Source organism: Hevea brasiliensis, chromosome 9, assembly GCF_030052815.1.
Source record: "Hevea brasiliensis isolate MT/VB/25A 57/8 chromosome 9, ASM3005281v1, whole genome shotgun sequence".
Classification (NCBI taxonomy): Eukaryota; Viridiplantae; Streptophyta; class Magnoliopsida; order Malpighiales; family Euphorbiaceae; genus Hevea; species Hevea brasiliensis.
The window spans coordinates 98,263,238-98,280,246 of record NC_079501.1 but is presented as its reverse complement, the minus strand read 5'-3'; the positions used below and the strand labels follow the sequence as shown (position 1 = coordinate 98,280,246).

Sequence of the window (17,009 nt, the reverse complement as noted above, 5' to 3'; positions counted from 1 at the left end):
CGTTTTGCGAAAAGGGTCTCGTTTTGGGAAAATCACAGCTGGGTGCTACCCATAATAGAGTCTAGCTACCACATATTCTCTCGTTTTGTGAAAAAGAGTCTCGTAAAAAATGCCAAAAAAAAAAGTCTTGGGCAACTGGGTGCTACCCATGGCAGCGTCTAGCTGCCACGTCGTCAAACACGACAGCTAGTCGCTACCAAAGGTAGCACCCAGCTACGCGTCAGCTCTTGTCCTAGTTGTCGAGTCAGAACCTGTGATTTAGAATATAAAATCATGTTCTAAACCTAATAATTTTTCAAATTTAAATTTTACAATATAATATTTAAATTTTATTATTAATATTTTTTATTTTAACTAATACAAATTATTAATTACACTATTATATAATATTTAATTTCACTACAAAATTTTAAAAATATTTTACTAATACATCAATTATTTTCTTTAACATGAAATTTATTATTACATATTATAAAAAAAAACACATAAATATATACACTATACATACCTTAAAATGTTAGGGAGAGAGAGAGAGACGGTGCTTCAAATGGTGAATAGTGCCGATGCATAAATCTAGTGCAGGAAATGAGAGAAGTTGGGTTGGTATATAAATAGCCACTAGACGCTATTATATTTAGAGACTATCTGACAAACGACAAATGATGGGCTCAGCCGACTGGACGCTACCATTGGTGGCGTCTGATTGAAGCTCGGCGCTACCATTGGTAGCACCTAGCATTTCTGGACTGTTCACAGCAGCTGGGTGCTACTATGGGTAGCACCCAACTGCCATTTTCGCAAAACGAGACCTTTTTCTCAAAACAAGAGACCTTTTTCGCAAAACGAGAGAATATATATTATTGTCGTCAGCTAGAATCTACTATGGGTAGCACCCAGCTACAACTGTTATTTTAATTTTTTCTTTTTTACATTTTAGTCCAAAAAAAAGTTTATGTCACGACCCAACCTATGGGCCGGACCGGCACTAGGACCTAGGCCAGCCTAAAGCCCCTGAGGCCCGTAGTAAGCCTAACTATTCCTCGACCCAACTCTAAGGCCCATTTGGGCCCAATTTCAAGAATTCAACCGGACAGAGTCCGGCCATAAAATAGACCTTTCAACGGAGAGTTTTTGACTCACCCAACCTGTAAACACAATATATAATCAATTGGGAAGCTCAGCTCACCCTCCACATACTCAAATGTCACAAAAATAAATGGGAGCTCAGCTCCCTCATCCAATCCAACATACATGCATATAATAAGTTTACAGGTCCAACATGATAATTATATTACAGACCCAAATCAAATAAATATTTATAACACATGCGAAAATTTTAGGAGTTAATAGAATTATACAAATATTAATAAACGACCTGCGAAGAAGAAAAGCAGGTTAACCACAACAAATATCCTTCTGTAGCCTGGAAAAATAATGAACAGGATTGAGCGTTCAACTCAGAGAGTAAAATATCAATTTTAACCATAATCTCTATAGTTATATAAAGCTAATGCACCATATAGAGTGAAATGCAACATCGTCATAATTTCATACAAATCACATCAAAAAGGCAATTTGGAGCACTCACACACCCGATAATGTCAAACAATATATATATGGGAGCTGATCCCCTATACAGCCCTCTTAATCCAACCTGTGCCAGCGAAGAACTCAAGTCGGACTTTCGCTTAATAAACCAAATAGGGGTCCCAGCAAAGAACTCAAGCCGTGTCTACTCCAAAGGACCGGGTCCCAGTGAAGATCTCAAGCCGTATCTACCCGTCCTATCCATAGCCAACACCACACCACACGCACGCCAAATCACGCACACTGCTCCAAATTACCACAATAACATCCATGGCACTTTAACAGTTGTGAATGCAACATAAAACGTGCCTAGAGTTTAACTACATAGATACATACATATAAGTGATGCATGGGCATGTTTGAATATATAATAATATCGAAATTACAATTAAAATTAATATTTTACTCACAGACTCAACCGAAGTCACTGTGGCGGTTGGGCGGAGGAGGAAGGCTGTCCCGACTCACCTGACAATTCTATTACAATTATTTAATACAATTGACTCAATACAAACTAAGAAAAGACCAAATATGTCCTAAGTCGTGCCGAAAATCTGGCAGAGTCTCCCATATACCTAGAACCTATCCAACCTGCAAAAATGCTTAAAACACACTTCTATATCCACAAACCATATATCCACATCTCAATCACATCACACAGCCCCTCCTGGGCCCATCCAAACAGTCATCAATCACAACATGTAAAATTACAGTTTAGTCCTCATAATTTAACCCTCTTGCAAAAACTACTCCAATGAGTTCTAAAAATTCTAAAACTTTTCCTCGCGGTCTTTAGAAATATTACTAAGCTAATGCAAAAAGAATCATAATTTTTTGAGCTACCACGAATATTTTATGAATTTTTAATCCAATTCAAGCACTAGAAAATTATGAAAAAACAAGATTCGGGTTTACCTATGCTGATTCCGATCTCAGAAACGCGCTCGGGACATCTGAAAATGGTGGGGTAGCCAAAATCTCGATCCAATTCCAAGACTTTTTTGGTAGCCGATCTGTCTGGCCGGAAATTTACAGACCTGGGCAACCGTCGAATTTCCACGAATTGAAGGTACCTACACGAAGACACAACATAGGGGTTAGTATATAATTTTTACGAAATTTTCTAAGCTCATTTAATGCTCGGAAAAATATTACGAAGTTTCGTGGGACTCACCGAAAAACGATGTCGAAAAATTTTGAAATTTATATTGCCGCGAAGCTCTCGACAAGTGGAGCGCTCTGGTACTTTCGGTTTTCTCGTGGGGTTCACGGTTTGCGAGAAATCTAGCCCAAAAGTCGAAATGGGCTAAAATTTCCCGAACAAAAATTGGGCAAACCGCTAGATGGATTTTGGTGTTCTTGGTGTCTATGGAAAGCTCTCGATGTGTAGATGGTGTTTGACACAAGACCCGGCCTAATCGGTAGACGGATCGGCCAGATTTCGGCTGGGAAGCCGAAACGGAGCGTCGCGCCTCTTTGCGCGTCGTTTTCGGCCGCCTAGAAGGCCTACCGGCGGTGGAAGAAGGCTAGGGCGACGCGCCTACAAGGTGGGGAGGGCTGGGTGGCAGCGGCGCGGCGTGGGGAGGAGGGAGGAGAGAGAAAACGGGAAAGAGAAGAAGAAAGGTCGAGGCGCGCGGGGAAGGGAAGAAGAAGAAAATAAAAGGCTGGTCCGATTCGACCGGTTGAATCTGGTCCGATTCGATTCGGTTGGTCCGATTCAAAATACAAAATTTAAAATTTTTACTCTGTCTTGGAACAAAAAACGAGCCCCAAAATTTCAGAAAAAAATTCTAAAAAACTCAAAAAAATTCGTTAAATCCAAATATATTTTTAATTTTACCACGTGATCTTTAAATAAATTTTTAAAAATCATCAAAATTTTATATTTTCGAAAAATCGAATCCGATTTTAAAATTCAAAAAATTTTAAATAATTTTCTAAAATTTAAATAAAATAAAATATTAATATTATTTACAAAATAATAAATTTAAAAATTTAGGATGTTACAATTTATTATTACAAATTAGTCCTTAGTCGCTACTCATAATTAAGTCTGCCTATCTCTCTTCTCCGCATCATCAAAAATACCCATTTTTTATAAATACTTTTTCCCTCATTCCTTTTGGTAATTTAATTTTTAAATTGCATTCTTTAAGTAATTTCTCCTGCAAAAGGGACTTCATTTTCTTTAGCTGGTTCGTAACTCCGGGATCTGCTTCTACACCGCGGCTAGAAAAGTCATCATGTTGGCTTAGAGTACCAAAGAGCTCTGCAACAATACCTTGATAGTAAAGCTATAACTGTTGAGAAGCGGGAAGGCTTTTCTTTATGAAGTTGGATGTTGTGCTTAGGTGGGCGTTAACCCCTTGCGGTTGATGACGATCTAAGTTCAGTGTTCATTGGGGCGACCTTTGGTGGATCTCTTATGGTGATCGACGAACTCTTTATTTGCGTTCTTTCAGTAATTCTAGAGTTTGAACATGGAAGATGGGTTGATTTGGTGAGTGGGGATTTACATGTTTTGTTAACTGAGTTGATTTTCTCCTTTTCAGAGTGAGCTTTCCTTTTTTTTAAATGTAACCTTTGCCTAAGCTTTTAATGCAAATTACATTTTTTTTTTATAAAAGATTTAACTATTTTAATTTTTAAAATAAAATAAGTTGCATAATTCAATCTAGTTTACTTTCCTTTGATGATTTTCAATGAAACAACAATTAAATAAACATTATTGTCGCAATTGCTAACTATTTGCCTCCTATAGATATTGTTGGTTTTGTTCCACTAATGTATTATTAATTCTTTTTAACAAAACTTTTTATTATTTTCATCTTTCTTATAAAATACAAATTATATTAAAAAAAATTAAATATTTAAAAAATTCAATAGATAAAAACAAATATTTATCTTCAATTTATTATAAAATAAAAATATAAAATATGAAATAATCTTCAAAAGAAAGTAGAAATTCAGCCATTTTTTTTCTTCGCAACCTTTTAATAGCAAGCAAGATGTTCTTCCTTGTACATAGTTCCTGATTAATAATACATAGTTGAAGGACTCATTGTTCTATACGCATACATACATACCGAGAACCGCACACCTTAAACAAAAAACTTACACATCTTTATAAATAATCTTTCACTGGATTTCTACACCAATGACCTTGCGTTCCACTTTGGTCTTAGGAATGGAAATGAAGAGAACTCCATTCTTCAGCTCAGCCTTGATTCGATCTTTCTCGCAATTATCTGGAAGTTTAAGACGTGTATCGTAGGAACTGAAACTTCTGCTAGACCATGAATCATCTCCACCTTCTTCCTTCTTATGCTCACCCTTTATGACAAGCACATCATCCTCCACAGAGACCTTCACATCTTCCTTGGAAAGTCCTGGCATGTCGAACCTCATCTTGATCTCTTTTTCGTCATCTTTGATGTCCCAAGGTGCACGTGCTTCCCCTGCTGCTGTCCTGCTTCTGCTACCAGGCAATGTCATCGCATCCTCAAATATGCTGTCCATTGTGTCCAGCATTTGACGCATTGTCCTCATAGGAGAAAATGGATCTAACAAACCTGTAACCAACATCAAATTTTTCAAGTCATTCCCAATTTAAGTTATCCATTTATGAACTACTTGAAAAAGCAGAACTGATAAACACGACTTACCGAAAGGTGAGACATCAACAGCCAATGTCCGAGGTCTTTTCTCAACTGCTAGGCCTTGGTTACCCTGATTACTGACCTGCACATCCACGGATGTATCCTTGTTTTCCCCAGCCTGAGCTCTCACTAAACACAGCCGTGCAGGCCTACCCATGTTGGAACCTCTCCGCTGGAAGCTTAAGGAGCAAGGAGCCATTCCTTTAGTTGAAATATTAGCGGGCTTCATTGACACGAAAGGAGCAGCTGACCAAGACAGAGTTGAAGTAGCCATAGCCACCTGTTAAGGTAGAGAATAGTACAAGCAGAAAAGAACGATTTTGCAAAGGATTTTCTTGATTTTCGACTGAGAAGAGCTTAAGATATGCTTGCTGATGCGATCAATTAGTGAAGATTGGGAATTTATAGAGAGACGGAAACAGAGGAGAGAAGTGCACAGAAAGGTTGAGGGGTTTTGAAAGTTCTGGACCCAACTCGTCTCAACGCGAATACTCGCTACTAGATTGACACGTGGCGTTTTTTCTTTCTTTCTTTCATGTTCTCATTGCTTCCGGAAAAATCTTTGAGTGACTTTTTATTTGCATCCCATTTTATTAAATTTAGATATAAAAATAAGCATTTCTTATTTATTTTCAATGTAAGATAAATGCAGTTATAAGAGATCTATTCATAAAAAAAAAATTCTTTAAATTTTATAAATTTTTATTATTATTATTATTATTATTATTATAGAATCCAAAATCACTTTTTAAAGTAATTCTCTTTTTTTAGCTTTTTTTTCTTTTTTCCCTTACAAGCTTTTTTTTTTAATTACTCATAGAAACTGTAAGTTTGAACCACTCTTTTTTTTTTCTCTTACAAGTTTTTTTTTAATTATTTATTTATTTATTTATTTACACAAGTGCATAAAAAATTTTTATTTGTATTTGATTTATCATATATTTAAAATATAAGTCTATGAGATTTAATAAAAATCTCTGTAATAATTTAAATTTTTTATATATAAAATATTTTTAATTAGGTTATTAATTTATTACTATTTTATTTATGGTATTAAATTAATATTTTTATAATAATATTTTTTTATTTTTATGAATATTATTTTATATGTATTATTATTTTAAATTGTTATTTGTAAAATAATTAAATTTGTTTAGAGTATTATTATTATTATGACTAAATTTTTATTTAATTTAAATATAATAAAAGTAGTTTAGACGTATTTGAAGAGAGAAAAAGGAACTAGGTGAATAAGCTAGAAAAGTTTAGGGATCTATGATGTAATTAAAAGTTAAAAGAAAAAATAGACCACTCAATTTTCGAGCAGCACCCTCACCCCCTCTCTCCACCCCCCACAAACATTATGTACTTTCCCTTTCTCCCTTTTCTTTTCACTCAGGTCGACCACCATTAATGCCAGCGAGCTACCCATAGTGGACCCATGGTGATCGGAGATCTTCAAGCAGCCATGAACGAGATCAATGGTGTAGCAGCAGCAAGAAAATAGAGGAGAGAGAGAGAGGGATGCACATGCGCAATCAGCCAACTTTAAGTGCTTGTTTTGGCGCCGTTCGACGTAAAATAGATGCGATTATAAATATTAATTATATATGTAGCATGTTCATACATTTTATAAATATTTAATTATGCACGTAAATAGTTAATATATTATGAGTATTTTAGTTGCTGCATATTTAATTATTGTTATTTATTTGTTATTGCCACCCTGAGAATAATTTGAAACTGAGTATGTTATTTATATATATGGTATATATAGATATGAATTGGACGGGTAGTCGTGGCTTGAGCTAGTCTCACTGGAACCCGGTCCTTATGGATATGAAATGTTGAGGTAAGGCACGATTTTGAGTTGATCTCGATGGCCCCCTGCACTTAGATTTAAGCAAAAGTCCAGCTTGAATTGAGCTCATTGGTAAGATTTAGATTGAGAGAGCTATATAGGAGATCAGTGCCTATATTTATGTATTAATATGACACATTGGGTGCATGAGTAGCTTCAAATTATCTTCTTGTACAAATATTGAATGAATTATTCGCTATATGTGATGGATGTGCATTTCATGGTAGGATTGCACTAGTTTTAAATACTTATAAAAATTGCATCTATAATCAATATCTAAACTCTTTGAGTCGACCGCTCATTCTCGTTCAAATATTTTTTCTAGGCTATGTCACAACCCAAATTATGGACCGGACCGGTACTAGGATTTGGGTCAACATAAGGCCCCAAAAGCTAGTAGTAAGTCTAACTATTAATTAGCCTAACCTTGAAGCCCCTTTTCAAGAAATTAATCAGACAGAGTCCGACCATAAACTGGACCATCCAATGAGAGTTTTTAGCTCACCCGACCTATAATCACAATATACATATATATGGGGAGCTCAGCTCTCCCTCACAATCATCAATAACTCAATAGAAGATCAAATGAGAGTCCAACTCCCTCATCCAACATGGTCATCCATCCACTCATTCCACATACATAGATTAATAAGTTTACAATTCCAAAATAATGAATCTTATAACCCCAAGCTAAGTAAAATAGTTCTACACATGCGAAGATGTAGAATTCAAATTTACCAATATAAAATACATAAATAACAGCTAGTAGACCTGCGAGGTAGGAAGCAGGTTAAACACAAGAATAAGCTCTCCTGTAACCTGAAAAAATAGGTGAACAGGAGTGAACATTTGACTCATAGAGTAAGATATTGATTTTACATATAATTTCTATAACTACCTAAGTCTAGTACATCCTTAAGAATGAATGCAACACCTTCACACAACTCAAATAGGGCAAGTCATAATCACATCAAAAGCGATCTGAAGCACTCAAACACTCGTGTGTCACATTCATACTCACACACACACATATATATATATGAGAGCTGATCCCCTATACAGCTCTCTTAGTTTCAATCTCTGCCAGCGAGATCAACTCAAAGCCGGTCTTTCTGTTAATATCCAAACGCAGGGGCCAGCGAAATCAACTCAAAGTCGTGCCTACCCCGACTTATCCATAATAAGGATTGGGTCCCAGGGAGTCAAGCTCCAGTTGCATCTACCCGTCCTACCCATATTCATATACACACCAGATACACACCCACTCACACACACAGTTCTAGATCGCCATAAAATAACAATCACGGTAATATCATCAAGAACAAATGTAATATAAAGCGTGCCTAATATTTACTACATACATATATAAGTGATGCATGAACATGCTTTGAATATAATAATATTAAAATTATAAATAAAATCAATCTCTACTCATAGTATTCCAAAAATTACTGCGGCGGCTGGGTGGAGGAAGAAGACTGACACAACTCACCTAAATATTATATCAAAAATTTTATCAATATTTACTTAAAATAAAACTTTAAAGAATCAAGGAATAAATCCTAAGTTTTATTGAAAATCCGACAAAGTTTTTCCTATACCTAAAACCTACCCAACCTGCAAAATGATCCAGATAACACTTCTAATACATAAATCCCACATCCACATCTCAACATCATCATATGGCCCCTCCTGGGCCCTCCAAACAGTCAATACTCATAATTTTGAAAAATTACATTTTAGTCCTTACAATTATCATTTTATCATAAATCATTTAAACGAGCTCTAAAATTTCTAAAATTTTTCTCTACGATCCTTAACAATATTATGAAGCTAATGCAAAAGGATTTATAATTTTCTAGCTACTCACGAATATTTTATAGATTTTTATTCTAAATTTGCACTAGGTAATTGAAGAAACTTAGGGTTCGGGTTTACCTATGCCAATTCTGATGTTTGAAACGTGTCCAAAGTGTCTAAAAATGGAGGGGTAGACTATAATTTTGATCCGATTCTGAAGTTATTCTAATAGGCCGTTTGTTTGGTAAAAAATTATAGACCTAAGTGACTGTCAAATTTCCATAAAATGAAAGTACTTACACAAAGCCCACAATACCAGGGGTTAGAATAAAATTGTTACAAAATTAAATAAGCTCATTTGGAGCTCAAAAAAATACTACGAAGTTCAAGGGACCCATCAAAATTTTGGTGTCGAAAAATTTTGAAATTTATATGGTTGTGAAGCTCTTGTCGACTAGAGCACGCCGGTACTCTCAGAATTTTTGTGGAGTTCCCGGTTTGAGAGAAATTTAGCCCAAAAATTGAAATAGGGTAAAACTTTTTGAGCAAAAATTAGACAAATCACTAGATGAAAATTTGGGTTTTTAGTATCTATGGAAAGCTTTTGAGGTGTAGATGAGTTTTGGGACAAGACCCATTCCGATTAGTGGCCAGATCGACTGAAATCACGCCAGAAAGATCAAGAGTCGCGCGGCGCTTGGAGGGTCCTTTGAGCGTGTTTTCTGGCCACTATAATGGCGGCTGGCAAGTTGGGGAAGGGAGGGCAGGTGGCGGCCAGCAAGGAGGGGGGGAGGAGAAGAGAGAAATAGAGAGAGGAAGAGGGGGTGTTGGGAGAGAGAAGGAGGAAGAAAAAGAAGAGAATCGGTCCGATTCGGTCCAGTTCGATTCAGGATGCCCGAAATTGAATTTTTACTTTGTCATGGGACAAAAAATGAGGTCTAAAAATTTTGAAAAAATTTCAAAAAACTCAGAAAAATTTTTGGAGTCCAAATATATTTTTATTTTTGCCACGTGGTCTTTAAATTAATTTATAAAAATTAATGAAATTTATTATCTTAAGGAAATCGAACCCAATTTTTAAAATCTAAAAAATTTCAAATAAATTTTCATAATTTTAATACAATAAAATATTAATATTTACATATAAAATAATTATTTAAAACTTAGGGGTGTTACAGGTTACAGGAGAAGCAAGTTTATTTTTCGAGTCTAACCTATATTTTCCTCCGCAGGTTGTGGTGCTTCTTAGTTTAATAGTTTTTATTGTGTTTATTTATTTATCTATTTGTTTAACTATTAAAACTCTACTCTGAAAATTAGTTTATGAATATATTATATTAATTAATAAAAATTTAATAATATTAAATGGTTTGTACATTCTGTCTATCAAGGTTGAGTTAGACTTCCCTAATAGTAGATTTTTTATAGTTATTGGGTTAGATTGACTCAAATAAATTTATAATATTTTATTTTATTTTGTTTGCATGTTGGGTCTCGAGGGCTTTATGTTGTCTCAAGTCTTAGTGCCAGTTCAGCCCGTGGGATCGGATCGTGACAATCACACTATATATCTTATGTATTGGATTTATGATAAACTGAGTTTAAATAAGAAAAATCTCAAAAATGCCAACCTGATAGATTATATTTAAGAGATTAAGCCATAATGAAATTTTAATGAGTCAAGAACACATAAACACTTTGTATACAATTTAAATTCTAAATATTTTAATTTTAAGATTATACTGTTTTTTTTTTCGCTTTTGTCAAATTGTTTATTCAATTATTTAAAGAGATTAACATATAATAGAATTTATCAATTGATAAATAATTTATTATTTTTTTTTTATTTTCTTCTATATATGCATTGCAAGTTTAGTGAAAGTCGAACTGGTGAGAGGAAATGAGTTAGTTTGAATGGAGTGGTATTACCCCAAAGTAATCACTTTAAATATCTCGGTTGAAGTGGAGATGTGCCACGGGAGTTTTATGTGATCCCAAGATTTCTAATAAGTTAAAAGAAAAATTTTACCGTACAGTCATATGTCTGGTCATGTTATATAGTAGTGAGTGTTGGACAATGAAGGAGTCGTATGTGTCTGAGATAAGAATTGTGAAAATGAGAATGTTAAGATTGATGAGTGGCCATACTAGACTAGATAAAGTCCGTAATGAGAGTATTAGAGAAAAAGTAGAAGTAGTGCCAATTAAGGATAAGTTGAGAGAAGGGAGATTAAGGTGGTTTGGTTATATGAAGCGTATGTGTCTAAGATAAGAATTGCGGAGATGAGAATATTAAGATGAATAAATGGTCATACTAGACTAGATAAAATCCATAATAAGAGTATTAGAGAAAAGGTAGGAGTGGTGCCAATTGAGGATAAGTTGAGAGAAGGGAAATTAAGGTGGTTTGGTTATATGAAGCGTAAACATACGGAGGCTCCAGTTAGACAAGTAGAGCACATTGGATTAGAGGATAAAAAGAAAAGAATGGTAGAACTAAATTAACTTGAAAGAGAGTAGTACAACATGACCTAGAAGCATTAAATATTTCTGAAAATTTAACCTAAAATCATTTATAGTGGAGAAAGAGAATTCATATAGTCGACCCTAATAAATTTTTGAGATAAAAATTTAGTTGAATTAAGTTGAGTTGAGTTATATGAGTGTAATTTGCATAGAATTTAAATTTAAAACATTTTAATTTTAAAATTATCCCTATTTTACGTATTTTTATTTTTTTATAAAAATAACAATCAATCGATTTAATTTAAAAAATTAAATCATAACAAAATTTATAAACTAACAAATAATATATTATTTTTTCAACAAAGACTACTCAAATCTCAAACACTTTAAATTTAAGATCGTCATAGTTACTATCATCACATCGTTCTTTTTTTATTATTTTTATATTTTTAAATATTAAATTAAAGAAAATTTTTATTTTATATATATATTACTTTTAAATTTAATGATGCAAACCGCATTATAATTATAGAACTACAACTCTGTTCCTATAATTTCTTTTGTTAATATAAACTTTTTTTTTAAGATTATCATACACCCCATCTCACTCTCAACCACCATTTTCATTTTCCTTTAGGTGTTTTATAAGGTATTTTTTTAAATTAACAATTAAATATAATTTATATAACAATTTTAGTTTTTTATTGTGTTTATTTTAAAAGAGTATAAATAAAATATAAAAAAGTAATATAAATAATTTTTATTATATTATTTAATTATTTTACAAAATAAATAAATAAAATTTAAAGATTATTTTTATTATTATATCATTATTATGCATTTTTGTATTATTTATATTGTGTTAGGGTATATTTATAATATTAATTTTTTATAATTTTATCAATATTTTTATTTTATTTAAATTATATATATATAACAATCTTATAAAAAATTGCATAATAAAAATTTTATATAAATTTATTTTTTATTTATTTCATTATTAAAATAATTATATAATATAATAAAAATATTTTATTTTTTTATTTAATTTAATTTATTTTCATTTCATTCTACATTTAAAATTAAGAGAAATCATCATGTATATTAAGTGTATATATATATTTTTTATAATTATATAAAATTTATTCTTTAAATTACAAAAATGGCCTACTTTTTAAAGAAGCACTGTTAAGTATTTTATAATATTCTCAAAGGGCAAGTGCGCTCTTTTTGTCTCTCTCTCTCTCTCGCTAGGTTATCACTTCTGTTTCAAAAACCTAATTGCTTTCCAATCGCGGCCTATCCCGTTTTACAGCTTCGATAAGGGCATGCTCTCGAACAACAGAGGCATTGATTTTAGGTTTGTCTTATTATTATTATTATTATTATTATTATTATTATTATTATTATTATTATTTGATTACTTCCCTTCTCGCTTTTCACTTCATCAGTTTTTTTTTTTTTTTTTTTAATTCAATGGTTCTGAGATTGCCCATTGCCGTTTGGATGATCTTAGTTTATGTTCTGATGGAGCAAGTTCTCCACCTTTTCCCGAATTTCCTTTACGATTTCTCTATCTATATATGAGTATGCTTTAAGACATGAAATTCTGTGCCACTATTTACAATTTGAGCTCCGGCGGTTGAAGGTAAACAGTTTCCTTGTCTTTGTTGATTGCATGTTATTGAAATCGTGATTGTCGATTCCTCCTCTGTCTCTTTATTGTTGGTTTAACTTTCTGAAGGCAAATAGTTTTGTAGAGCTGAGTTTCAAGTGTGATTTCTCATTTTATATGTTCTAGATGATTTTTTTTTTTTGAACTGGGATTTCTCATACTGCTGATCCAGATGGGTTTTATCTTTGATCTGGTTTTAAAAACAATGGTAATTAGCTCTATCTATATTGAATGAAATGAAATGCAATGCAAGCTATACACTACATGAAATAATTGGCTGTATCTATATTGGTGGTTGCTGAGAAGGCAATTAAGGAGATATCGGTTTTTGTCGGCTTAGGTTAAATATGGTTCTTTTTAATTTTCTCTACTTGTTTGGAATTTGAATCACTATGAAATTTCTTAGGTTAATTGAGATTACTTTTGGCTTCTAGGTTAATTTAAATTCCATTTGCTGTGAAAATCTGGTTTCATGGCACCAAATTTGAGTTATTATCAGTGTCAAGGGACTTTGCTTGAAACTAAGAGTAAAGCCATTTATAATATTAGATTTTGCAATTTTTTTTTTACTTGGGTGGTTATAGTTGATGCTTCTCATTTTATTTTTTCTTAAGAAAATAAGTCAGACCTAACTCACCCCTAAAAGCTAGCTTAAGGGGGGAGGAGTGCCTAAGGCTATATAAGGGGCACATTACCCCTATCCCAAACCAATGTGGGATATCAGAGCTCGGACTGGATTCTGTTGCACTTGAGGGGGAGTGTTGAGATTATAAATCCCACATTAGAAAAATATAAACATAAAAGGGTAAATATAAGTGGTTAGATTACAACATTGACTTGGCTAGTCATTTTGATGTGTAAAATAATTTAATCACTTATATAAGCCCGAATTAAAATGAATTAAATTGTAATTTGATTAACACTCTCTCCAAATTTAACAATTTTTAATAGTTATTGACAAAAATTACGGCATAGTTCTTAGATTAACAAAAAAAAGAAAAGAAAGAATACTGTAAACTAATGCCTTATAAGAATAAAACTTAATGTGAGCCATACCTTATGGAAATATAAATTTAGTGACAGCCATGGTAACTTACCAACTCAGCCCATTTTAATATATTATTGATACTTATTATCATTAAAAGCTCATTTACCCCACAGATGGAATAGGGGATCCTATTTTATCAAGTTTATTGCAAGGCAATGCATCATTTGTGAACTTCATTGATTTTCTTTCCTACTAAAAAGATTGCTATTTATAAAGAGACTCGTGCATAACTGATCCTACTCAATACACATCCTTAATTCCTTATTATGAGATAACAATCCCTCTTTTGGTTATGCATCTAACTTAGGATGGTTGTTATTAAAAATCATTCTGCTGTTGCTTTGAATGCTTCGTCTTTTGTAAGCTGTGATATCTATTATTTGCATATTGTCTTGCATGATAGCATTTTTTACTTGCATCCTATTTCTGGTTTGTCTTAGAATTGTTGAACTAGCTAATATTTATCAATATCAGAAAACTGGACAATGGGAGAAAATGTTGAATGTTCATTCGACAATTGTAATTTTTCAATTTGCAAGTAGCTTTCATGGAATTAAGCTAGGAAATGTGGGTGCCAACTATTTCAGATTCAATTTCAATCTCTTGAAACCGAGTCTTGTTTTGGGGCTGTCCCTTAAACCTATCCTGGAGGCTAAAGGATCAATGATAACATTTTTTCTGCATCGTTCCTTTCTTTTTCACCCCATTGTGCGCAAGGAGCTAGCTAGGGATACATTCAATCTTGTATTATGACAACTAGAATCACATTAATCTAACTAATCCATCATTAAACTCTAAAGAATGAAGATGTAGCTTTTTCGTGACAAAGTGAAAAATAATGATACTAAAATTATAATGCTAAAGTCTATGTAATAGTAGGAAATAAGAACTTCAGGTTTTTAAGAAATAAAATTTCACATTTAGTAAGATATTTTTCTAATGATTTTCTATTTTCTTGGAAAAGTTTCTGAAAAATCTAGAAGTTAGTCTACCACAAAATGCACCCTAATGTGCACATTCTAGGTTGATAAATTGTTACTTAACAAAAATCTCCTTTTACTTCTATCTAATATAATCTTTCCATATCCTTTCTCTCTTAAAGGAGTTGGCAATGGCGGGAGTGATAAAGAAGTTCTTCATTGCTTCAATGTTTATGTGGATGGCTCCTATTATCATCCTGTATGGTTTTAACCATGACTTGATCCCTGGTAAGATTGTCTAATCTTTTTTTATTCGGGATATATTATTTTTTTTTCATGATAATTTATGTATCAAATGAATATTTTTAAGACAATTGATATAATCGATGTAAGTTGTTAATGCAAGCTACATCCGGTTCTCGTATTTGAGCACCATATTTATAGTTTTTAACTTCGGATTCTCACTATTTCCACAAAAGTGACATATGTACTGCTACAAATATTTTGGACAATGAAAATGTTCGTTTTATTTGCCTTCTATAACTATCATCTCTGTGGTCTTTAATGTAAGTATTCTACTATCTTGGTTTGGTGATTAACAAATGCTTACAGAGGAAAAGAATCAATGTTAGAGAATGTTTTCCTTGTGTGAAATATTTCAAGCCCTCAATTTTGATATTTTGGAGCGCAAACGCATCTTTTCATTTACTTTAGGTGGGAGATTTGGTTTCATGGGTTGGGTTGTCAGATCCACACTATATCTTCTGCATTTTGAGTTTATTGTAAATCTGACTCTAAGGCTAGGAGTTTTTGTAATTAGGGAGTACATGCAACTTCAGAAAGAATTTGGTCCAACATCTTTTATGGGTTCAATTGACAAATGCTAAACAGAAATGATTTGAAAGACATTTGTGTGGAAGATTAAATACCAAAGTCCTAATCTCGTGAATCATTCTCGTGCTTTTGATGAGAATTCTTTGTTGACATGCTGTATATCATTTACAGTACTTGAGAAAATTATTATCCGTGCATTTCTGAAACAAGAAATTCCTGCAAACACAACATTCAGAAAGGTGTCTAGATGTGAATTATTCCTTCTCTCATTTGGCAAACAGTTCTTCATTATAGGAAATGTTGCAACTTCTGTTTTTAAGAAATGGGAAAGAAGCCAAGTACCTCAAACTCGGTTTGTCAGTTTAGTTACTGTAATCAAATTACTTGAACAAGTTTTATTCATTTGATACAGGTGTAAGCCATTTATCTCCCCATTCCTTGACACTGCTGAGTGGGTTTGTTGCTGTTATATCAGTCAACATAGTTATTGCATTCTACATTTATATGGCAATGAAGGAACCTTCAGATAAGCATGAGCCAGATGCAAAATTTGTTTCTGAGGCCAAAGCTAGTGTTAGTCAGCTTACAGGTAAAGCAGAGGATTCTTCACAATCTCTGAAGAAAGAAGAGTAGGCTGGGCAAGCCACAATTTCAGCACCTGGGATGAACAGACCTCATTGAAGTTGAGGCTGGGCTTTGATGACAGTGCAAGATTTTTCGTGGGACGTGACTTCCCACTGTTTATTGTACGTTATATTTTGGCCTGTTCGCTGTTTTTTTTTTATCCCATTTCACATGATGTAGCAATTATTACCTGAAAGATCAGCATTTCAAGGATGAATTATTTGTAATTATGAGTTCTGCATGATGACATTGTTGTGGCAGCATGTGTGTGGTACATTGCAATTTTATCTTATGGTCAAATATATATATATATATATATACTCAACATTTATCGAATTAGAACCTAAAATCTCTTGATTTTCGAAACTTTAATCTCAGTTAACTTGCCACTAGATCAAGAACTGGTTGCCATTTAGATTATTTTAGCGGAAGCTACTAAGAATTGTCATTGTTGTGACCTTTAAACTGGAGCATCCATGGAGTTATAACCAAGAATTTTTAGCTACAATGAAGTGTCACTTTTCTTGAAAAAAGA

The 17,009-nt window shown here is 33.0% G+C and overlaps 2 protein-coding genes across 2 annotated transcripts; one reads left to right on the top strand and one right to left on the bottom strand.

Annotated features, from left to right (window-relative positions):
* Window positions 1-4,474: 4,474 nt before the first annotated feature.
* LOC110664397 (small heat shock protein, chloroplastic) lies at window positions 4,475-5,690 on the bottom strand. The gene is made up of 2 exons (XM_021824066.2): window positions 5,253-5,690; window positions 4,475-5,159 (listed from the first exon to the last, which is right to left on the bottom strand). The coding sequence occupies exons 1-2, from the start codon at window positions 5,518-5,520 to the stop codon at window positions 4,726-4,728; spliced, it is 702 nt and encodes a 233-aa protein (XP_021679758.2). The 5' UTR covers window positions 5,521-5,690; the 3' UTR covers window positions 4,475-4,725.
* Window positions 5,691-12,565: 6,875 nt separating this feature from the next.
* On the top strand, window positions 12,566-16,737 carry LOC110664398 (uncharacterized). Its single transcript, XM_058154087.1, has 3 exons — window positions 12,566-12,733; window positions 15,199-15,304; window positions 16,263-16,737. The coding sequence occupies exons 2-3, from the start codon at window positions 15,208-15,210 to the stop codon at window positions 16,481-16,483; spliced, it is 318 nt and encodes a 105-aa protein (XP_058010070.1). The 5' UTR covers window positions 12,566-12,733; window positions 15,199-15,207; the 3' UTR covers window positions 16,484-16,737.
* Window positions 16,738-17,009: the final 272 nt, after the last annotated feature.

Bases quoted from the DNA above. Each gene is read 5' to 3' on its own strand.
- LOC110664397 (XM_021824066.2), bottom strand. From the start codon at position 5,520: ATGGCTACTTCAACTCTGTCTTGGTCAGCTGCTCCTTTCGTGTCAATG. The intron at 5,160-5,252 runs GTAAGTCGTGTT...TGTTGGTTACAG, and splicing joins TGTTGATGTCTCACCTTTCG to GTTTGTTAGATCCATTTTCT.
- LOC110664398 (XM_058154087.1), top strand. From the start codon at position 15,208: ATGGCGGGAGTGATAAAGAAGTTCTTCATTGCTTCAATGTTTATGTGG. The intron at 15,305-16,262 runs GTAAGATTGTCT...CATTTGATACAG, and splicing joins TAACCATGACTTGATCCCTG to GTGTAAGCCATTTATCTCCC.